The following is a 25,136-nucleotide window of genomic DNA, read 5'->3' as shown; positions in this document are numbered from 1 at the left end:
CAGCAGTACAGGTGTGACCACAAAAAAATGTGGAGATTTCCATGTCCCTACAAAAACTAAAGTTAATGAAGAATCTCCCATTGAGTGAATAAAAGCAGAGCTGGGATTATGAAAAGAAACTGCTCGAACAGAAAGGGTCCTATTAGATCTGATTTCCTGCTACACCACTAGCATGAGCAGCACTTACGATTTGTATTATCTGGTTTTACAGTGGTATAAATGAGCTGACTTTTAAATTATTTCCAGTGTACAAAGGATAAATTAAGCACAATTAGCTCAGTGAATTTGCTTCGGTGTGACTGCACGCTGCAGGAAAATGATTACTGTGAAGAAGCTGAGAGGATATTTTAATAAAATTTTAACACAGCACAGGGAAGAATGGTATACCAATCATAAAGCCAGTTGGGCTGGATGTTTGTAAGAAGCCATTGAAGACTTCTGTATTTATTGAGGCACTAGTGAAAAAGCTGCCACTTTTGAGGGCATTGTGCTCCGTATGAACCTACTTTACCTTTTATGTTCTTTCCTTGACTTTCATTCATGTCACTGCCAAAAACACTCACACAAACACACACACACACACAAGCAATATCTGGCAGAACAGAGTTTCTGCAGCAGAGCATATCATTGTATGAAATGTAACTGAAAGGCTTTTCTCATTGGTAATCCAGATTTTAAATGAAAGAATAGGATATCAATTTGTGTCACTCATAAGTAAAATATACATGGAAATGTTCTTGGTCATACGTCTCAGGTTTTCCTTACACAAACTGATGGTGCACTGCACTGAAAGGAAAACTGGAAGACCAAACGTCCATAATGCACAGATCAGAAGAAGTCCTTACAAGTCTATAGGGTCACAGTTATTTACATAGTCTGACAATCCGGCTGTCTCTGTATTCCTAGATGTCTGGATTAACTTTCACTAAGAAAGTTCTTTAATTGTTCAGAATATTTATCTTTGCATCCTGAAAGTACTAGAAAAAGCCAGATGGCAGTGTGCATACACAAAGGACAATTACAACCCAGAAATCCTCTTGGTCTGGGAGATTTCTGTTGTATCAGAGATCTTGTATACATAGAAAATAAGATATCTCAGATTTTAACATACTCAGCATCTTCAAACTACTTGGTGGGTTTATTTTTTTTTATTTCTATTTACTAGGAAAATGGCATTTTACTTCATTTCCCTGCTCCTGCCTTGTACTTAAGAACTCACAATGCTGTCCTCCTTCCCCCTCTAAGAAAACTCCCCTGAAGAAAAAAACCAAAGGAATACACACACAGAGAAAAGTTTCATAGCAAGGATTTTGGGACAGTGAGAACACCCATGCCTTTTCAGGAAGGGAAGCTGACAGAGAACTAAACAGGAAAAAAAAGTCATGCTTCATGTGGAGGAAAGGATTTTAGCTCTTTTAATTATGTTATGTGAACCCCTACATCTCACCTCTAAAGTTTACCTATGACAGCCCAAGCTTTATATCTGGGAGAACACCTCACTCAGAGATTAGTCCCAGGATGTGTTATATTGGCCTCAGCTTTTAATAGCTATGATAGACACTCTCTGGCAGTAATAGGGATTCTCAAAGGTTGGCCAGGCTACTAAATATTTGTAGCTTCATCAGTCATTCCCAGTCATTTAAAAACTAAGGAGTAAGTCCAACCCATAAGTGCATTCTTGTACTTTTATGCAAATCAGCTACTGAAACATGGAAACCTTACTCATACCTACCATATCTCTTTAATCAGAAAAATAAATCACAGCTATTCTGAAAACTTAAAATAGCTGGTTAAAAACACTTCATGTACATCTATCTCCAGAAGCCATCACTACAGGTTACTAAATCTAGAAAAAGCTGAACAGCTTCACCATCATGTCTTTTAATAACTATCTTTACTTTTTCTTTAGTGTATTTAACATTATTTATTAAGCTGCCATTTCTCACAGGAACAAGAAAGTGTACACTTGTAAAGAGGAAAATCTGAATATTTTTGCAATGAATTTTGCAGTGTCAGGTTCCTCCAAGATGTTACTGCACATTTTAGCATACTGCTTCCTTTCTGGAGTACTTCAAGACTATTTAAAATCTTGACTGCAAACATTGCCAGGTTCCACAATGTCTGCTGAGCAAGCAAAGATTAAGGATATATCACAGAGGTTAAGAGATTTTTTCTTTCTCTTAGTGTATATTGCCATAACATAAAATTGTCACCTTCCATGATTTTATAACAGCACAGCATTCTCACAGGCAGTGGATTAAACAAATTGCTGAGACTGACCCTTTCTTTCAAACTCATTCAGAAGACTAAAGTATTGTTCTTCTGCCTCTTGTTTAGGCACCTGATTGACACTTTAACATGGGAATATTTTTGATTTACTATCCCTGAATAGCTACATTGACCTAATTTCCCATGTGAGGTGCAATTGTTCTTATTGGAACCACATCAGGCTGAATATGAAAACTCTAAAAACCCACTCTTCATGTGCTAGACAAACATTTATCAAATTAGATGCTAGAAATGTCTGCCACTTAATACATTGTGGAACAAATGGCTTTTTCTGAAAATTACAAGACTTTAATGGAACTAGTTATTGCTTCATGCACTACTACTCATTAGCAATGTGATTTATATCAAATTCCAAAATATGGGTCAGATGTAGATGTGCTGATACTGATTGCTTAGACACTATCAACTGTCTCAGCAAAATTCCCTTAAGAATTGTATGTTGTCACTGGGTAGCTACCAATCTTATAATTAACAACTACTGAAAGAATAATAAATGTGTCAGTGACTCTCAAAACGGTTATTACTATTGTAGATAATGATGTAGAATAAAAAATAATTTTTAAGAGCTTTATGTGCTTAAGTAACTACATGTTCATTAATAGCTAGGCAACTTTTTTCAACAGTGACACTTATTTAGAGAAAAATACATTTGCTTATGCTTTGAAATCTCTTGTGTATATCTTTTCTATTGCACCTATTTTTGTCTCCCATTTTTTCCCCATGAGTGGCTTTAGAGGAAAGGTTGGACTATATTCTTACATACTCCAATAAAACTAAATAGAAAAGAAACTATCAAAGCATGATACCTTTTCTTTCCAAATCAGATGTATTTATTGCAGTAATACTTTATTGTGACGCTATGTATCTGTCAATGCTTCTTTTCCTCCTGCCTTCAAACACAGAGCAGATGTGCCTAAAAGTATTGTTTCAAGTACCAGGAGAAGTCAAGAAAACAGGGACTGATGAATTAGACCTTTTAAGCTTCTTTCTCCCTTCTACACCTCTCCCTCTGGAAGACACATTTTCTGCTACTTTAGACAGCAGGAAAAAAATGCTGTCTTGCCGGAGGAAAGTGATATGAAAAACACAGAAATGCCTACAGCCATCATTCATTTTCAGTGATCAGGAAACACAGTGGTCTGTGATTAAATGATTATGTGAGATCCTGCCTATCCACCACAGGAGATTAATTATGTGGTGTACACTGTGTTGCCTGAACAGTTGTTGCCTCAGCTTTGAGCAGAGGTAGGAAAGTCAGATACATCCACAGACATTCCATTTCCATCCCTGCGGTGGGAACAGAGTAGTACCTGCCTGTGCCACGTATCTGACAATTTGAAGAGGATGAGGAAGGAGGAAAGAGGAAGGTGGAGAAAGGTCTTAACAGAAAATTCAGACAGCATTTTCCAGCAAGATATTCCCCATTGCCAAAATATAGGTCAAACCATTTAACTTCTCCCAACCCTACCTTTTGGGTTTTTAAATGGGATTAAACATACTGCCCCAGGTTCCTAACTCTATCACTCTTGATCTGTTTCTTCATGCTTCAGGCTCTGTCTTAGAGACAAACTGTGTTCTCTTTCCCCTCTCTCCACTTTGATGTCAGCAGGGTAGCACTGAGAACACAAAAGACTGTGCAAGAGTAGAGGTGTAAAGAAGACCTGGAGAAAAGAACCACAGCAAAAACCTCATTCAACCCTTCCATCCTGGCTAGCCAACCTGTGAGTAACCTGCTCAGCACTTTAAAAATGAGCTGCATATTGTATATTCTCATCTGTCAGGTTTTTTCCCCTAGTTTGTCACCAAGAATGTCACCAAGTTTATCACCAAGTTTATCACTTCCATCAATCGTGCAAGTGCCCAGATTTTACAGAAGGTTACAACTTGACCAAATTTTTGGACGTGGAAAGGAGGCACGTTCTCTGCTGTCTCATGAACTAGTGGACAAGAGTTCACAGTACTCCTCTCCCTGCTGCAGATCAGCAGGGTCATGCTGATTCTTGCCAGTCACAGCACCTGCTCTGGGACATTCCCCCAGCTACTCCCTTGTCTTCAGCAGGGCTGCACCATCTGGAGGACCAGGATGCAGAAGGACCAGGAAGGCTGACTGGCACATAGGTAAGAGGCCTGGCTAAAGCAGGGAACAGCTGGGAGGGCATAGCCTGTGGAAGGAGCAGCAGGGAGGGGTGAGCAGTGTGGGGAAAGTCCTGCAGCTACCACCTGAGGCCGTCGTGGTCTGCCCATGGGAGAGCAGGCTGAAAGGAAAGCCCACCAGGGCCAGGATTTGCTGTGGTGTGAACATAATGGGATTAAGCCAAAGAACTCACCTGAGCTGGAAGGGGACTGGACGTTCGTGGTGCCTGGGATGCAGTGCTGAGTTGTGGCTGTGGTGGAGGTAGGCTGCAGATCTGTGGAGGGAAACAGAGACACAACACCTTCTCTTACTGTGACATGAGGGCATATCCCAAATGGCCAGCCCAACACTGAGTCTGAAACACCCTCTTTTTACACACACAGAAGGAACTGACTGACATTTCTGGCTAGAAAACCAAGCAATGATGCAGAACAAACAGTCCCAAATCACCTCTAGGCAACCCAGATATGGCAGCAGAAACATATTCCACAACTCTTATAGAAAATGGACTTCAGGAAATGAAACAGCTGCAAGGATCATGAATCCAAGGAACCCAACATGACTTCAGAGAGTGCTGACAGTCATCAGGAGAGGGCAGACAACAACCACTGGACTGAAATACACGTCGAGACAAGCCAATCCCACTCCCTCAGGAGACACTCAGGCAACATGCAGAGACTTCAACAGCTCCTGGTTGTATCAAGAGATACTGCCCCCAACATTATCCCCTGTCCTCACCCTTCTACCCTCAAGCTAGACATTTTTCTGAGCTCAGTCCAGGAATGATAGAGGAGGGACAGCTGAAGCCTTCGTGGCTGGCTGAGAGCTGGAAGGCAAATTTGCTAACATTCACGGAGCTATTGCACCTTGGAGGTTCTCCATTCAGTTCTGCAACAGGAATTTCATTAGCCTTAAAAAAAGAGAGCTGTGGAAATCCACCCTTCTCAGAGAATACCTCTCCTTCACCATCTAAATGAATCAAATACAACATGACCAAAGGCTTCTCCCCAGCCCACGTACAGGCTGACAGAGACTCTGTCAACCCACAGATTGCTTGGTGAATGTTTCCAGACAAGCTGGGTTAGCCTAAAAGGTTTAAAAGGAGGGGGAAAAGACACCTTGGTGCTGTAAGACCAAGCCTTTTCCTTCTGTGATTTTTTGCCAGCCCATAATAAAGGAGGGGTCATTGCACAAGCTGCTACATTCTGTTTGCTCATATTGAGCAGTTTCAGGAAGGCTTGCCCCATGCAGTTGTGTGAGGAGCTAATTATGGCTCTATAATTAGCCATGTGGAAGGACAGACCTCCCCATGTGGAGGGAAGCACTGCAACAGCAGGCACAGAGAAGTCCCTGAGCCAGAGCCACCAAACAGTTGGGTGAACAGATAGCTAAGTGTGTAAGGTCAGAGTAGGGATGAACTTTATATGGAGGAAATAGCCAAATTAAATGAGTCACAGAATACAAAATACATACATCAGCTGGACTACTAGACAGAGTTAATTGGACATTAATTACTATATTACTGTGGGGGAAGGTCCAGAAATAGGTAATCAAGCAGTGAGTTTTAGATAGCTATTGCAGCTATTGCAACTTCTTTTTTTTTTCTGTTTTTAGCAGATACAAAAAACCAGACTGTTTATACACACATTCTGACTGAGGTGCCTGTATGTTTTTACCCTAGGAGAACATCTGTAAACGTGACACAAACATTTGATAGGTAACTATATTGAAAAGGAATTGCATTTTTAAAGTAGTTCTTAGGTCCTGAAAACAATTCACAAGTAAATATGCTGTCCTCTGGAGAAGTATCTCATTAACCATTTTAACAGCCTTGCATATGTTTGGAACAAGAGTCCTGAAACAGCCTAATAGCTGCAAACAAGGCTGCTCTGAGTTCTGTCAGGAGGGCAATGGTTACCCCTGCCAACTGCAACTCCAAACACTTCTCTTGTCCACCAATGGACACATCAGAGAGGACTGACAGACCTCACTGGCCTCCAAGTCCTCCCATTTCTCCTGAGGGGAAACCAGAGCCAGCGCAATTTACCCTTAATATCTGAGAGATAATTAGGTTGGCTCCTTGTTGGTTTTGTGTCAGTGAGACTAAGGAATGGATGAAGTTGCCTCTCCACAACTTTCCTAATTATCTTCCTAAAATGGCAAATGGATCACAAATCACCAAAATCTAACTAGACTGTCAGCATCAACAAGTGGTTTCCAAGTCCTGGCACAAAAAGGCTTTTGGTTCCCAGAGCTTAAGTACTTTGGCTCTTGGAGGATCCCTGTGGAGAGGACAGACGCCTTTGCACAACCTTCCAACTGTGCACAACCATAAGGGAGAAGTGCAATGGCTTATTGGTCTTTCAAAGTAAAAGGACGTACAGACAAAATTGCCCAGTGCAAGTAGGGAAAGGAAAGGAAGAAGAAATGTTTGAGCATATATCTGTATACAAACCTGCCTGAAGCTTTAATTGTGAAAAAATCACTGGAGTCCTCTATGTAAAAGGCACAAAGAAGATGTGGCTTCTAATCAGAAGGCAAGACCAACTGATAGCATTTAACTTCTACATAATTTTTGAAAACTGCATGCTGAAGTGACATAGAATACTTTTGCCTAAAACCCACAATTCACTGCAAAATGGGAGTTATGAAAATGTATCCTATTACTAGAAGTTTGAAGGGAAAAACAAGTACACAAAACAGTTGTGATTCCTCACAGTTTAAGATTATATAAACCAGGATAATATTGATGGCTTTTGCTGACAAATAACACATGGGGAGCTTAATCCTACTCTTAGCTCAGTAAAAGGGCAATGCCAACTGTTTTCAGTGGGAACTGTTTCAGATCATCTCTGGACATAATGTAAAAGACAAATTTAAAGTTCTTGTGCATTTTCACAAAAAACCCCCCAGATTTCCACAGCTTATCTTTCTCTTATGAAAATATTTGATCAGAGACCATATTCAGTGCCTCACATGTGCTCTTCATATGTATGGAAACAGTTGTAATCATCATACACTCTGAGTCAAAGACTTTTGACAACTAAAATAATATCTATTTAAACACTTTAGAAAACATAGCACAAATCATCCACAGACCTTTGGGAATTTTGGAGGCAGTGGGTGAGGAAAAAGATGTGACTGAAGGTCCCCAGCACACCACATTCCAATAACTCCTTGTAGGCTGCAGCCCTGATAGCATTTTGAAAATTGCTGAGCATGCCAAATGTAGAGGCTGTAGCTGAGCAATTACCATCTAGTCTAAGTCAGCCCCTCTACCTGAACTGGCACTCTCGTCAGCCAGAGAGGGATCAGCCAGGGCAAAACCCCAGGGATTTCTCCATCCTCTGAGACATTTCTTTAAATACAGTCCTGGGAGTTGATAAAACCTCCAGAGTATTTTCATTTTTCTGACAGAGACAATACCCTTTTTATCAAAAGGGTATTGCTCTGCATTTTTAAAAAATCAATATGAGGGATAATTTCGAACACATACTACAATTTCCTTACTTTTTTTTTGTTGTTGTTAGAAAAGCATGCCAGTGTAAGAAAGGAATGTTGTCTAAATAAATTACACCACTTGTTTTTTCCAGAGGGACATATGACCTCATGGTGACATATATTTACCTTATCATTTTTAGTGTAGGGTATAAATATATGCTAATTTCTCATTTAAGACTTGGTATGCCAGATCCTTACTTGAAGTAAATTAAAGTAACTGGTGAGTCCATGTAACAAATCTATGTCAATTAATTTATGTCACACAATATGGAGTTGAGTGTTTTGAAACTTAAGCCAAAAATATACTAATGGCCTCATTTTGTATTCAGTGTAGGAGAGGACAGTAATGATAAGGTCCTATAAAGTTATGCAAACCAACTGAAGATCTAACCTGGCATTTTTTTGCTCAGCTTTATTAGGGGCTTGTGGTTCAATCTTGCCCTATTGTGTATTAGTCCCTTGAAACTGGAAACAGACTAGCATGCAGGGAGCAAGTATTTTGCTCAGCAGTAGCTGTTTGCAGGATTGTGCTCCTGTTCATTATGTGATAATAGCGTATAGATACTGACCCCCATGGACTAGCTTTCTGTACAGTAGGGGGAAACACATCAGCACATATACACACATCTCTGAGGCACAGTTTGTAAGGAAACTCACCACTGCTAGAAGCATCATTGAGATTTAGCAGCCCACCTCCCAGCCCTCTGTAACTATGGTAACTGTAGGTCCCATTGCCGTTGATGTACAACACCTCCTGCGTGCTGGAAACAGCTGATGTTGAGTAAGTGACCTGGGCTGGCTCCTGTTTGCACTGCTTGTCAGCTGGAGCAGCCTCATCCTGCAAAAAACAACAAAAGATTTGGAATTATGGTTACATTTCACCTTGCATCTGAAGGTCTTTTCCATTGTTAAGATTAGATTCTACATCTATTGCTTTCACAAAAGTATAATGCATGTTAAACAAGCACAGATATGTTTCTGATTGACCAAATATCAGCATAAAAGAAACAATGGAAATAAGCAAGAATACAGGTTTCATAAAAATCTGAGAATATTCATTTATTTGTGCTCCACAAACCAACCATACTGTTTCTCAAAGGAGTAAATGTACCCTCTCACCCTGAAGAGCTCACAGCCTTCTCCAAAGCTCAATTTTGTCCCGAAATAGTGGGAAAGGATAGGAAATAGCCATTTCCTGAGTACTGGAGTGATTCTTACAAGTCAGAAAATCATATATTTCTTGATAAGATGAACCAATACAGAATGCACTATCTACTTATATTGAATGTATCAGTCTCAGAAATGACAGAAGGAATAGAGGAATGGAAAAAACCTGCATTCTTATGTTTGGAGAAGTCTGAGTGAGTGTCCTTCCCCACACAGGCCACAAAGTAGGGATGCCTCCACAAAAGTGACTTGAAATACTGTTGCTGTTTATACAGTACCTGTTTATACACCATGAGTTTTGCTCAACACTTCCTGTTTGCCTCTTTGATGATTGCATATTTAACAGAATTTAGCACAACAGCCCTTCAATTTTCCCTGAAAGGAGATGTTTCAGGTGAAAGTGTATTATTCCCAATTCCCCATCTGTACTTATTGTATCTACTGCTTAGAGTACCTCACCTCCACTCATGAACACAGAATGCCATGGTAGCAACTTTATCAATGACACAGGTGAAATAAAGAAAAGCATTAACAGAAGATTTAATGCATTTTAGTAGCTGGAAACTAAGGCAAAACTTCATGTTTTTAAGAGAGTTGGCCAAAGTGTTCTCCTAAGCATTTTCTTAAGTAATAATAATCTTAAATAAATGGCCAGAATTGCAATGAATTTTTTATCACAAATTTAACTTTAATATCATTTACCTTTTATCTCCAAAGGTCATTGATGTCTCTTATGAGAGAAAATATATTATTTTCTCAGAGAACATTCATAAGCTACATAGTAAAGTTCTATCTTGGCAACATAGCTGAACTCACCGTCCAAAATTTTAACACTCTCAAGACTCAGATGTTCTGCCTCCTTATGCCTAAAACTAAATGATGCTTCCTGCCATAGACTCACTCAGAGCCTCATTTTTTTCACAGAGCTCAATAGCAGAACTTCTGCCAAGCTATCAAGGACTAAACTGTGTCCAAGGGGCACATTGCAAACAGGACTAACTTGTATAGCTGAGCAGAGATTGTCAGGATTGGTCTCCTTATCCTCGCTGTCTGGAGCCCACAGATTTGCTGACCCTGAATTCACACGTCCTCCAGAGCCCCTCTAGTGAGGGCACTGAAGCCCTAACTGGAAGTCTCTTGCAGAGCAGATGCACTGAGCTCTGGCAAAGCCCAGAAGGCAGAGCCTGGCTGGAGGATGCAGCAAGGATGCTTGGTGCACCTTGGTGCACACCAGCCCATGTGTTCCAGAGCACATGGCCAAGAAGTGGGAGACCAGAGTTCTGGCTACTTGTCGCAGTACATGGTGAAGAGGCGGAAAAAATTGGGATGCAGGGTCCCTGCTGGCTGTGGTGAGGAGGGGACCTGAACTCAGAGCTGCCATCTCCTAGCAACCAGGCTCCAAGCAAAACTGTGGTGGGAGTCAACGCTGAAGCTGTGCCACTGTGCGGGAAGGAATGCACAATTCACAGGGCTACAGAGATAGCACAAGAAAAGGGAGCATGACTCAGTTCTCTCTCAGAAGTGCTGCCTTGGGAGGCTCCATTCCAGCTACTCCCTAACACAAAATCCACAGGAGGCTTTGAGGTCAGAAAGCCAAGGTTGGAGCTGAGCTACTGAAGGGGGATATTTGTAAAGAACTAATCATAGCCCTACAAACACTGTGACATGCCATGGCATGGGGCTTGAGGCGAGTCTGGGCACTCCAGTGGGGAAGGCATTCTCAGGGAGGCTAAAGTTGAGGATGGTGCTGAGACCAGGACTCCTAGTTCTGCATATGAACTCTAATCTCTTGGCCACCATGCAGAAGGAGGCTTCCTCTAAATATTTCATATCTCTTTAAAGAGCACACTGATCACTTGTCCCTAAATGATGAATAAGTTGCCATACATTTCAGACATTAAATCTGATCCTTAACTAAGTGTTTACCTCCATCTTCATGATAACTATACACAGAAATAGAGCAGTTTTCTAAAGCTTTTTCTGAGCAGGCTCAGGCACCGGCCCTACTAGTAAGATTATGAACCATTAATTTGGTCCCAGGGGGTTAGGTGTTGCCTCATATATTCCTCTGGGACTTAAGCATTTTTTTGGAAATGTTTTCTACTTCAAAAGGCAAAGTTTTGCCATTTTTCCTTGCAGCCATACCAAGGATAAAGAATCCAATCTCTCTTTTTCTTGGGGATGGAGAATATGAGTATCATATTTACTTTTGTATACCTGAGATTCATTCTTCATAGATTCATTCTCCTCATTCTTTTCACCTGAAATGCCTTTGATTTTTAAGTCATGTAGAAATTAAATGTATTGTTGTTCTGCTGAGAACTGAGATCTTTGAAATAGTCTGTGATAGTTATTCAGCATTCTGTTTCTCCCTATATAATGTTTACACTGAAAAGGCTTATTTATTTAAAATCTTATTTTAAAAATACTTTAATTTCAAGGCAATCATCAGCAATTAACTAACCATTTGGTGACATTTTTGACCTATCTGGAGCATACACTGTTGTCATCATAACAATATACTAAACTTTTGAAGTATTAACTAACCATTTTAAAACTATTTATAATCTACCTTTAATAAGAAGTATGACCAAGGTACAGATAAAACATTTGTTCATCTAGGATTTGACTCATACTATCTTAATTTAGTATATGCCAAAGGAAATAAATCACCCCTCTAACTATATTTCTCTTATGAATTTATTTTGGAGGAGAAGCAATTTAAGTCTTGAGCACATTACCTGCAAAATGATTGAAATCAGAATATGGAAAAATACTTCTCAGGTACAAAAGCATGCTAAAATAAAAACTTATCTGTTGGCTTGAAAAGAGAAAGCATGAGGTCCTTACTGTGATCCTCAAGTTGATATATACCAGAGATATTTATGTCTCAGTTTTATGTCAAGGTCTGTACTGGGAGAACACTTTATTTTTTTTTTTCCCCACAAAAGAGCAGATAGAAAAAAATTAATTTGATTTTATTTTTAATCAGGGAAGCAATTTAATAACCCTCTAAGGACAGTACATCCTAAGAAAATTTTCCATGAGCTGTTGCATAACCTGTATATTGAAGAAACCCTTCTCTGACTGATGCTCAGAGCAGCAAATGAATAGTTTACAGAGGAATCACCATCCACAGCAACATGATGTTGGTGCAGATTGTCAGGACTGTGGTACAAAGAGCAAGGCTCACTGGCAGTTCCCAGCCTCTTGTTCCCCTGCCAGCAGAGGCACAGCACACACAACTCATTTCAAACAGTCTTCATGGAAACATCTTTAGCAGTGTCATCGATTACTTCTGTTCCCCATCTCCTTTACCACCTCCAAAATAACAGAAAAAAGCAATAATCTGTTGAAATAAAAACCCTTGACAAATCTGTGTTACATTGAGTTTTGATCCCTTACATGCCCAAGTGTCAGAAATTCAGTGTACTCCAATTAAGAGAGAGCAGTACTATTGCCTTGGCTTCCCTGTTAGCAACAGGCATTGCTAAGATGTAAATGTAAATCCCATCAGGGAGGGTGTGTGCAGATCAACTCACATGGCCAGTGCTAGCTCACCCCAGAGCTAACAAAACTTCTGCAAAAAGAATATAAATTATAATGTCCAAAAATGCAAAGATGGTGACATGCATAGACTACTGCTTTTAATAATGCAGTACTTTCCCAGACTGACAAATCAATGACTCTGGGAATAAGGTTTTAACTGCCCCTATGTCAGCGAGATTTTTTTTTTTTCCCATGAATTAGAAAGGAGACAGAAAGGCAAACACATTTTTGCCTCATATTTCTTGATACTGCCTTTTTTAATAAGTTAATCTGAAAAATGTGGATTGCTTGTTGTTCTTGTCCATAAACATTTCTTTTAGAATACTACTTTGAGGTTAGAAAAACTCAAATGCAGATAAGTCTTAAAACAAATAAGCCTATTTGCATATGGTCTTCCACTTTTTCAGCATAGGAAAAAAAATTCATTCACTTGAAAAACAAAGCAGACTTTAATTTTTTTTTTTAGGTCTCAGTAGCTTATAATATGGCTTTAGAAGAAAGGAGATAATGTTTCATATATTTTTCTCATTTGAATCCCACTAATTTAATTCTACAATTTTTGAATCAAAAGTAAAATAAATAGAAACATATGCTAAAACCACATAACACTTTTCAAAGCATACCAAATTAATCTTTACAATACTCCTGATAGATAGGACTTTTATCAGTGCTTTTCAGATGGTGAGATTCTGGCAACAAAGGTAACCTTAAGCTAGTTTCCTAATATGTAAAGTACTTGAGTTCTGCAACCATAACAACATAATGAACTTCTCTTTGTGCAAATTAATTTTAAAAAACTCTGAAGTTTTTAACTGGGAACAAACTCAGAAATTATATCATGAAACACCCTGCTGTATCCACAGAGGATTGTGGGGCTGGGAGTTCTCTTCCCATCTCAGCTTTTGCACAGAGAAGGGATTCCCAGGGTAAGCAGCCGTCATCATCTGCATGAAGCAAGGTATATAAAGGAAGATAAGCCACATGAAACCTGGCTCCCCCGAAGGGCCCAGAATCTGGACCCTTCTTAGACACCAATCTGCTGTTGCCTGGACCAGATTGTGTACACCTTGTGCTCTGTCTTTGCAAAATCCCTGAGACTTCACTCCATCCTCTTTGCTTCTCCAATCTCATCTTCTACCCTTCATCTCGGTTTCAATCTTCTTGCCTAGCAAATCCCAGTCTCTCCCTTTCAAACAAGTCTCTCGATGCCAGATACCTGAGCAGCTTCAGCAACTCAAGGGCTTTTGTTTCCTTGTTTGTATTTAACCAGTGTCAAAGCCACTGATGGTTCCATTTGAGATTTTTCTATCAGTATCCTAATCCCAAAAATCTTGTCCTACAAGGAGCAAAGCCAGGTTCCACTATTAGCTGTAGCAGCTCCTGGTTTCAACTCACATTATTTCTCATTAATAGTATCCAATCCTCTTTCACCACTTTCCTCTTTAATCTACCTGGCCAGTTTCCACCACATTGCCAGCCTCAGCTCCCTCAAGCTCCTCATCCAACCCCATCTCATAACGTAACTTTCCTCTTGTCCCTTGTTTTCTCTGCTCCTGTCATGCCTCACCAGGCTCCAGCCCCAAAACTTTTCCCCTCCTTTCTGCACTGAGATCAGAATTTAGCAAAAATACTTTTGTTGCATAAGCATGTGCGTCCAGTGTCACATCCTTGGTATAAAACTGACACCACTATATTGTCAAGAGCAAACACAGAGCCTTTTTGGTTTTTTTTAAGGAATGGTAAATATACTTAAGGATCAAAATATCCTTACAGGATAAAATTTTCCTCATTCTTGAAAATGGCTGTAATTATCTCTGAAAGAGTTCAGCGGATGGAAGACATAGAGAACAGTAAATGTTATCCCTGCGGGCTGAAGGTCATGAAGTTATCATCGAACTGCACACCTAGTATTGTAATGGGAAATGTCAGGTAATCTCAATAAGTGATGATTCTACCAGCTGCTTGGATGACACACATTGTTCTAACAGAACACTGGATCTTTTATTAGTTTTAATTACATTAAAGTAACTCTCTAGTTTTTAACCCAGCTTTTAATTTTATGGCAAATATCCTGAAAGCCCAGACAGCTAAATGTTACTTTGGCATGCCACAGCAGGCTAAATTTTCCCTTAATTCTGCAGTAAGGCTGTTGACTCAGAGTGCTTAGCAATAGTGGAAATGGTATTTCTGCAAATGATGGATGTGAGTTTTCACTGCAGTTTTGGTTTCCATTGCACATTCTTTCTCCCCTCTCCAGTTGCTAAGGTTAGTGTTGGGATTACTACTAAATAAACTACACTAAATAAAGCCTGTTCAAGACTAGTGAGGTTTGAACAAAAAGAAAATATACATACATAATTCATAGTGTCATAGACCTACATAATTTCCTAAGTTTGAAATCCTAATGAAACTATTCAGTAGTCCTTTGCATTGGCTGACCTTCATATCTAAAGTACTGAATATTTATAGTCATGTAAAAGGACTTCCTTTAATATTGTAGGATGTGCTCTTTCAGCTGTAAGCTCAGCATGGAGGCAATGTAAAGCAAGACCAGGAGAACTTCTGTACCCAAAAGCTGATCTAAGAAAAGATACTACCTTCCCCAGAAAGCCTTATTTCTCTTACAATGGAATGAACAAAAGCCAAATTTTCAGTTAAGTCAGCATTCATAAGTTTCAGTATTCACAGTAAGAAAAGCAAAGAATTTGCTACAGCCTCTGGATTTGCACACAGAAATGTTAACCCGTGTGACCTGTTTGCCATATAGCATCATACCTTCTTACCTCAAAACAATTTTGAATAAAATTCTATGAAATTTCCAGTCCTTATGTTGAGGGATTATTAATAAAAAATTAACATCTACTTGAAATTTTAACTTTCTGTACCGGACCCATAGCTGAAACCTGAAAAATGAGTGCTAAAATCTTATAGTCTCTTTAGGAAAATACTTAAAATATACCACAGCAATATTTTATTTAAGGGGAAGATTTCTCTGATAACATTTCAAGACTTGTACATATATTTATATTTATCATATAATATCTCTCCAGGGTATTTCTCCATCTCTCAGGCTATTCACAATATTCCTTAAAATGATGCATCTATTGACAGTCCCATAACCTGGTGTCCAAAACCATCAGTACAAATAGATATAAATAAATAATTGCATCCTTAGACAGATTCCTTCCCCTTGAAGTTTAGTTGTCCTCCAAAACAGCAGGGAAAGGCACTAGATTTATGGCTGACATCTACTTACAGCCATCAGAAAGACCCTGGAGATTTTATCCAGAAGTACTTAACATAAATTTGAGCAAGCTGGCTAAAATGAAACATGATCTAAAGTTCAAATAATATCACAGAACTCATGCCAGATATTCTTCAGACTGGGAAATGTTTTGATAATTCAGGAGTGGACTTAGCAGTGAAATCAAGAGGGACATAATTGCTGTTCTCGGGTTTGCATCCTATTTCTCCTCTTGCAAGGAGCAGCTGGGGGATTGCTAAATTGTTTTCCACTCTCTGTTATCAGATCTAGACTATGTTTTTCTCTGCCACTCTCTCTGCATTATTTTCTTCACTTTTACTTAAATCAAGTGTGCATAAAAAATGAGAAGGCCCATTCTTGTGTGACACACTACTCAATTTGTAGCTCAGTTGGAGCTGGCTATTGCAGCCAAGCTGAACACTCACTCTTTAGTTGTGAGGTCTATCATCTCATCATTACATGGAGAGCACATCAGTGTCAGAGTAGAATTTTCTGGCCCAAAAGCCTGAGATTACACGAAAAAGTGCTCCTAGCCTGCAGAGGCAACTGTAATGAATATGCCACTGCCAGAAGTCTAGGTACTAATGATGATTTTGCTTTGAAGTCCAGTACAAATGTTTCCATACTTCTGATAAAAAACTATAAATAGAATTTTTTAGATGGTGGTGAAATATTGATAGAGTCTAATCGAGTTAAATTGAGTGTAATACAGAGTCCAGTTAGGCATCTAAACTGCCTAGAATGCCAACAGTGATGTGGAAACTTGAAGAGTACCTATAAAAATGTTAAGTTAGCTACCAGCACTTCAAGGACCTCCAAACTGTCCTCCTGACACAGGGCATTGAGCCAAGAAAAGAAAGCCATACTTCAGTTTCAGATTAGAATGGCAGCAGGTTCCTTTTGCTTTCAGATTATTAACACTGAAATGAACTGTCACCATCAGTGTTGTCACTAGGCATCAAAAATTACATCAGCCAGTGTTCAACAAGAAATGAAAGCATGAGACTGACATGGAAGAAGAAGACCAAAATCAAAATGTGCTATTGTGTAGAAGAGAGATAAATGAACCCCAGACTTCTGATAGAATGACACATGATCTATAAACTGGAATTGGTATGTTAACCTTAAATAAAAGGTTGGTGTTTTCACATTACAGCATTTGAGTCTTGTTTTTTCAGCACTGCCACATCACCTGCAGTACAGAAAACATCCTTTGGGAAGAGGTATTGTGTGGCTGTTGCAAGGAGCTGTTGGAGAACCACTTTTGTTGGAGCAGTACCTAAGCAGAGGGCTCACTGTTCATAGTCTTTCAGCTTTTCAGTTCATTATCCACTGTGGTAGCACAAGTGCAACATGAGCTTTCAGAGGTCACCAGTGCTACAGGTTGAGCATGGACATGTGAATGAGCTATTCCTACAGTTTATTTAACTGTGATTCATGGTCCCTGGGGAAAGAGAAACTGTGTTCTACTAGAGGACTGTGTTTCTCTGCCCAAATGGAGAGGGATAGCATTTATCTTTTCCTGTGGCCCTTAAGATAAACTTGCTGTTCTTTAGTGAGGTTCTAGATAGTTGATTTTTGAATGTGCTCTCCCTGTGTGTTTTTTTTTCCCATCAGGAATAAAGGAGTATTAAAAAGCATAACTCAATGGAGCAATCCCATTTGAGGTGGACTTATGGTAGAAAGCATCCTTGCAAGTTAATTTTCTCTGTAGCTCCTGATGCTCTTGTCTTAGGTTGGAGTTATCAGAATTCATAAACTATTCTATAAGTTATAGTGATCATGCTCTTTATTTTTATAGAGAATTTTATTATATGAAATAATTTAGTTAGCTAGGTATTCCACCACTAACTAACAGAAAGTTGTTGCAACATACAAGACAGGTGCAAAGTGCAAGACTGCACAGTGCACCACAGTGTGTGCATAGCAGTGACTTCCTCAGTGCAAATTTAAATCACATGTCCAACAATGACTGCCACCAGGTTACAAGCATCTACAGACATTAAGAGGCAGGATTGGGCCTGGTTAAATATAGGAATCATGCAGATGCCTTTGAGTTTTTGCAAAACTACTATGTGTAACAGTGTATTTCATAAAATATACATAACATTTCCTATGGAGAATGCAGTACAAATCTAGACAAAGGTGTCATGTGAAGAACAGAAGAGTCTTCAGACACCATTGTCTGCCTTGCAGAGGAAGACAACTTCCTCTTCTAACAAGGAGAGAGGGCAGGTGGAGCTTTTTTCCTCCCTGTTGTACCAGCAGAAGGAGGAGACTTGTTAGGGCCTAGGCCTCATACAGAATTCCTTCCTCTCAGGATAGGCAGAAAACAAAGGCAGACTTTGACTCTAACCTAAAGAGCAGCACAGCATGATCCTTGCCTTGGACCTTATGATAAGTTAATTATTGAGGCTCTGTTTTTCAGTAGTCAATTTGAGAGTCCCCATCTCCTCTATTTACACCTCCCCACCCACTGCCAGCCCCCATTTTCCTTTAAACAAAAGGAAGTTTCCCTTGGAAGATTCCAACTCCTTCAGCCTCTGACACTGAGAATATTAAAGGATCCTTTCCTTCCCTCTGTCACCTCCACAGAGCTCTCAGCCTAAGATCACTCAGGACACAGGACCATGGGCACAGGTCTGCTAAACCTGCTCTTTTTCCTAAGAGACTTCACTTGGTACATGCCTGATCCCAAAAGTGAATAATGTACTCCACAGTACGCTGCATAATCAACTCCAGGGCCTGGGATACCCCTGCTGGAATTCAAGTAGCTAGAAATCTGAAGAAAATAAAGGTAAGACTTCAGGGCAAATGAAGAAGAGGTTATGTCATGTTTATTCTCATCTTTTTACATAAACCTTCTCAAAGCCAATTTCTTTGCAGAGGCCAGCACCTTGCAGAAGATCATAGTTACTGATCATTTTTGCTGCTTCTTTATTGACAGGCAGTAGTAATGGAGGAGTTTGAATATCTGACTTTTCTTCCAAAGGAGAAACAAGACAAACTGCAAGAAAACAATGTCTTCTTTTGCCATCCCAAGAGTGGTTTTGCCTGCAGGTAACGGTGCTGAATGAATCAATGTATTACTGAAATTGATGCATGATGACAAAGGCATAGCAGTACTTACTTCTGAACCAGAAACATGCAAAGTGAAATTCCTCCTTTGCAGCGTATTCTTCTCATTCAGAACAAGTCTTTCTATGCCTCAGGCAGCTTCACTTTTATCATAACAATCAAGCATTTTTCTCAGTATTTTTCATGTCTATGTGTACTGTCCTAAAGAAATTACCTCAGTCAGGCACTCCTGCAGGAGCTTCTTTCCCCCCTTGCCAAAATGCCATTTTCCAGTGACTGTGATGGGCAGCACTTTCAGCTGGGATAGATCAGCATTACTCCTCCATTCAGTGCAGAAGGACTGTGGCACCAGAGCACCAACAGAGAAAATCTTTAAACTATGAATCAAATGTTTAGGAAGCGCACAAGGAAAAGTGTGTGGGAGTGCTGGAGCAATGCTTGTGCCAGCCTTGCAGATTTATTACTACAATATCATCATGGTCAACATAATTAAACCTCCCACTATAGGTCTCTTCATCTACTGCACTACAACTTGTATCACTCCCACCACCAAGCATATTTTGTTGTTACAAAAAAGTTTTCCGTACTCCTGCCAGACCTAGGATTTGGATATGCAACTACTGAGAAAGGCTTTATGGAAAACTATGGGGTACAATTTGGATTTTGACTGATTCTTCCTATTTCTCTTGTGTTCTAAACTTTCTTTTAATATTACAAGTATAAGAGTGTGTGGCAGGGGGAATGAACCAAAGCACTTTATGTCAGATTCCAAATAAAATTCTTCTTCATTTAGAAACAGATGACAGCCTAGACATGAAGCATTTGAGGTCAATGCTGAATTAACTTCCTCAGTTTCAACTAATTAAAAATGTCTGTGTGTTCCACTTTGAAAAGGAAAAAAGCCCACTAGAGATTCCATCCTTTTGCTTCCACAGGCAAATTACAGTGGAAGCTATGGGTCTTCTAAAAAAAACAAACAAAACAACAAACCCCAGTTTTCTTGTCTGTTAAAGAGTAAGCAATTACTTTTTTGCATTCACTTAATGATTGGTTCTTCTTTTCAAAGGTAGGTTCAAATATTTTAAAGATATTTTACCCTATGTTTGATACATTTAAATGCTAATTATTTTATTTCAAACCTGCATTAAAAGTTGAACAGCATGTTTGTGGAAAACAAAATTCTGTCAGGTTGTCTCTTTACGAACACTGTCTCAGGTAAAACTTAACTTTAATAGTTTAAAAAAAAAAATTTAAAATAAATGGTATTTAAACAAACAAACAAACCTGACTTCCACACCCTGTCTCCAGCTACTTAACAGAAAGAGAATGTTTTTTCTACTGAAGAGGACTTGCTCTAATTTTTATAGAACTCAGCACACATCCTTTACCTTCAGTACTGTGAGGGTTCTGCATTTTAAAAGATTACGTAAATAAGAAGTGATGTCTGGGGCATAGCCTTTTGACTCTATAATCATCAAACCAAAGTAGCATATGCCATTGGAAGAAACAAAGAAATGAACTTTGACTGGCCTTTGGAGGATGTGCTTTCTGATTTGCTTTATTAATGGAGACAGTAAAACTGAAGCTTAATATGAAATACCATGAGTAATAAGCATGAAATATGTGTACTGCAGTGCAAATCTGTTCCCCAAATATTCTCATTTCAGAGGAGAATTCTTTTGGCACAATGCCTGGGCTGCTGGCCACAGCCTGCTTGGCTGCCTTGTCCTCTGCCTAGCCTCTTTAGCAGCTGGTGCTGCTCTCAGGCGCTGCATTCAGCTCCTGCTCCCACAGCTTATTATAGGTTTAATTTTTTTCTTAGAAAAATATGTTTCTAAATTTAGTTTAGGACATCAAGCCAGTTGTTGAATCACAAACAACTTTGGTGTTCCTGCTACCAAACATAAGCAGTCTGTGCACACTGTGGGCATAACTGCACTTTCTAATTGAGGAATACTTCTGGATCCATTGTGCAACTGATGTTTGGAATTTAGGAGTAATTTATGTCTCTCTAAAATATTCTAAATCTTACTAATTCAATAACCAAAACCAGAATTTGCCTCTTGAAAAATAAGGTTATGCTCATGCACACTGGCTTTGCCTTGATTTCATTAAACTGGCCCAAACTCTGTGTGATAATAAGGATTTACTCACCAGAAACATTATGCCCTGCCTGTGCTGTGGGCAGGAGGGTGTGTGCAATGAAGTCATTAGCTAAACACAGGAAAAGAAAGACATGCTTTTATCTATGATAGGAACATCTGACAGGCAAGAAAATGCTTCATATTTAGTATGTTCTTGCCATATGAAAGGAAAGGATAAGTAAACACCTCTCTGTCCCTGGCTTTTAAGGCTGGAGCAGGAAGAACAGAAGCCCTAACTCTAAAAGCTCCATCTTCAGACTTAATAGAGAACTCTTATATTTCCACTGCCCTTTCCTTTTCTGCCTCCTTGACATAAAATGGATGTTAAAGACACCTGGAAGAAAGCTGTTCCCAACCCTGTTCATTTTCATTCCACCTATAGGTAGAAAGGGGGATAAAATTGATTTAAAGTTCCTGTCCAAGAAATAACACAATATTCCATTTTTGAGCTTTATCAACCTCCAGATCAGAAAACTTACTTTGGCATAAATGTTACCTCACATTCAAGATCTTATTGCAGCTCAGGGTGCCTTAAAGTATATTCTGAAATCAGCAGCTTGAAATTCAGCTACACACACTCGGCACAAAGAGTCTGGAAAAATACAGCATTTTCTAATTTAATGATCTTTGTGTTGAGGTGAAAAATTAGCTGTTCACCTTGGGGCCTGACTGAAAATCCAAGGCATGAAATTATTTGGAATTGCATGTCTTGCACATTATTCCTTTCCATTGCATGTAGCAAATTTACTGTAGGTTGGTCTGGAGAGTGGAGGGAGGGGGGCTGCCCTGTGATACTCGGCATCCTCTCCAGCTGCATCTGCTAATGACAGAACCCTATCCAGCACTGCTGAAACCAGGAATTTTGCCACTGACTTGAAAGGCAGCAGGATTTAAAATTACAATGCATACCACTTATTTTCTTCCCCTTGACAATATGGCCAGTGCATTCTGGGTAGGAAGCTAAGCTTCCCCATACTTGTACATAATTTGATCTCCTGACAATAATCCACATGCAGCTAAATGGTGCCTGCATAACATTTTTTTTTGCCTCGGTGGTTAAGGCATATCATTTGGAACCACAAAAACAAACCAAAGACCAACCTAGAAGTAAAATAATCACCAGGTGGGGAAATGATAGAAGTGAACAAGGCCTGAAACACAAACTAGAGTGTGGGTATCCAAGGACATTACAGTCAATCTTATGTGATGATTTTGAACACAGATATAAAAGGATAAAGTACTGAAGTACAGAAGTCATTCTGATCCCTATTAAATACCAAATCACAAAGAGATGTCTGAACACAAAAAGCTATTATTAATAAAGCTTCTGTAGTTTAAGAGGCATTGAGCTCTTTGCAAATTAAGTGACATTTGCCTCTTTTCCAATTTCATTTTGTTTGCTTTACGTTAAGTGAACCATCTGCTTCCTTTTGGTCTTTTCTAAGACTCCACAAGCCTCCCATTCTGAAGCAAAAACCACTCTGAGCTGGAATTTTTAGGTCTCATGCAAATATACAACAGAGATAGGACATGGCCCTATCCCTCTGCAAGGCTGCCACTTGGATGAAGTACCTTTTTTTTCCATCCTCTAGAGCAAATTAGACCCCATGAAACCCAAAAGGAAGGGAGCTCCTGATGCTTTGTCCTCCACCTTTTACAAGGATGTACAGTTGATGTGCTCTTCCTGCATACTGAATAGCTGTGACAAGGACTCCATCACCCTGACACAAAACCACTTCTTTGTGCTCCCTCTGCATTTGCAGCTTTCTGCCACAGCAGCAGTGCCTCAGCAGGGCATCCTCCAGTGTCAGCTGGGAGATATTTTTGCATAGTTCCCTTTTTCTGTAACCTATGCTATCCAAATCTGCCCCATACAATATATTGCCCTGTATTGCCACTGTACAATATAAATAACAGAATATAGATAACATTTTAAAGCCATAAAATCTTTTCCTTCCTCCTGGGAGCTGTATTGATCAGGAAAGAGAACAACATACAATCAGGGACACAAATGTATATCTTTCTTCCTTCTTTCCTACTCTCTAAAGGGTAATACATGAAAAAAACTCCTCAGTGTCAAAATTTAGAAGCTGGGCATTAATTGCAAAATTCTCTCTGTCCTCCAGATATGAAGGTTTAAAAGTCTCTTAACCATCACTGCTGAAAGCCAGATACAGGATCTTGCAATAGAGTTCCATGCCCTTGCTGCAATTTAGATTTTTAATTCCTTTCTTCCAAAGCAGTTTCACAATTACTTGTAATTTGTCCACCAGTAATTTCCCTCCTTCTTAATCAAAACACAAACTGCTCCTGGTTTGCAACAGCCAGGCATTATTTTTGTTAATAGAACGGCTCTTGAAGAGTCTTTATGTCAACCCCCCTATTACCTGCAGCAAAACAGCACCAGAAATTGTATGGAGGCAGATCAGTAACATCTCTTCACAAGCTACAATTTCTTAAAAAATTTAGGAATTAGATATAAATAAAAGGAAACACCACAGCAGTGATTTCCTAGTGCCGGTACATGTGTACTTTTATTAATATTTAGATGTATTGCATTAGCACAGAACCTGTATCCAGTTCTACAACCAACACACTTGTAGTTCTATTCAGGTTGCTGCTATGACAACTATCCAGAGTCAAATGTTAGGTCAATTCCCAGCATATGTGTCTAGGCCATAATTCATTTGCCAGAAATCTAATAGCCACCTTTTCCTACTCCTGTAACAGATAAAAGCAATATTGTTAAAATAACTAAATGTTAAATTATCCTTAACAGCCTATTCACTGAAAACTTTAGATTTTCCTTGCTTTTATCCCCCAAAACAAAAATGGCTGAGAAGGATGTGTTTAAAGTGCCTATTTGCAAACTTATCACAGAATCACAGAATAAGCTGAGTTTCAGTGGACCCATCAGGATCATCAAGTTCAACTCTTGGCCCTGCACACTCTCTGAGAGTCCAAGGATCTCACCATGTACCCAAGAGTATTGTCCAAACACTTCTTTAACTCAGACAGGCTTGGTGCTGTGAACACTTCCCTGGGGAGCCTGTTCCAGTGCCCAAACACCCTCTGGGTGAAGAACTTTTTATTAATATCCAACCTAAACCTCCACTGACACAACTTCAAGCCATTCCCCTGGGTCCTGTCACTGGGCACTGCAGAGAAGAGGTCAGTGCCTGTCCCTCCTCTTGCTCCTGTAAGGAAATCGTAACTGCAATGAGGTCTCCCCTCAGCCTCCTCTTCCAGGCTGAACAAACCAAGTGATCTCAGCTGCTCCTCCTACACTTTGGGATCATTAAATTTTTTCTTCCTTGGGAGTTAGTTCTTATCTTTCCCTCCACCACAATGATTACTGATATTTGATTTGGCTGGTTACAAGTCACAGAATAGAAAAAAAATACAGCTATCATCTCAATGAGAGATTTCCTTAAAAAAATGCATTCAGTGTTTATCACAAAGAACTGCTTTGTAGCATCATAGTGCATAATACACTGTGAAAACAGACTCGCCCTTGTCAATTTGAAAAGCTCAAATAAACAAAGAATTCTTTTTTTTTAACTGAGGTTAGCACATCAAGTGACTTGTATTGTGATATCTGTACAGTGAATTTCTGAGGACAACGCCTTTGTCAGACTATAACGTTGTTTGACTACTGCTATTTTCATGTAATCTCTGGAATAAAGGAAACTGTACCTTTTAAACTCGTATTTTTTAAAAAATGAAATGCAGAATAACTTTTTCTTATCATGTATATTCTATAAAATACTGACAGACAAGCATTCTGTGAAGAGACTACTAATTTAAAAACACCAGTTCTGACTGAGAAATGCTTTTGTTAGGATGGGAAATATGTAAGATAACAATAACTTTCATTTTCCTCTGAGCTTAAGTTTTTCTTGGGCTCAACTTGTCATTTGCTGTGTGTCTACAATAGAATCACACATTGTATGTCCAAATACTTGGGGCATAAGGATGAAAGAAGTGTATGTAGCTCCCTCCTTTGGCT

The 25,136-nt window shown here is 39.4% G+C and overlaps 1 protein-coding gene across 2 annotated transcripts in view; it reads right to left on the bottom strand.

Annotated features, from left to right (window-relative positions):
• NOL4 (nucleolar protein 4) overlaps positions 1–25,136 on the bottom strand; it is a 188,774-nt gene that overhangs the window by 3,331 nt on the left and 160,307 nt on the right. For both annotated transcript variants that reach the window (XM_088054532.1, XM_088054537.1), the window contains 2 exons: positions 8,582–8,762; positions 4,617–4,697 (listed from right to left, as the gene is read on the bottom strand). In XM_088054532.1, the coding sequence (XP_087910658.1) occupies positions 4,617–4,697; positions 8,582–8,762 (262 nt within the window). The remainder of the gene's footprint in view (positions 1–4,616; positions 4,698–8,581; positions 8,763–25,136) is intronic.

The sequence above is a fragment of the Pseudopodoces humilis genome, chromosome 1 (assembly GCF_049639895.1).
Source record: "Pseudopodoces humilis isolate 2021_Gansu_Grassland_sample_001 chromosome 1, ASM4963989v1, whole genome shotgun sequence".
NCBI lineage: Eukaryota > Metazoa > Chordata > Aves > Passeriformes > Paridae > Pseudopodoces > Pseudopodoces humilis.
Note: the sequence above shows the minus strand (reverse complement) of the source record. Positions and strands in the feature narration are given on the sequence as shown.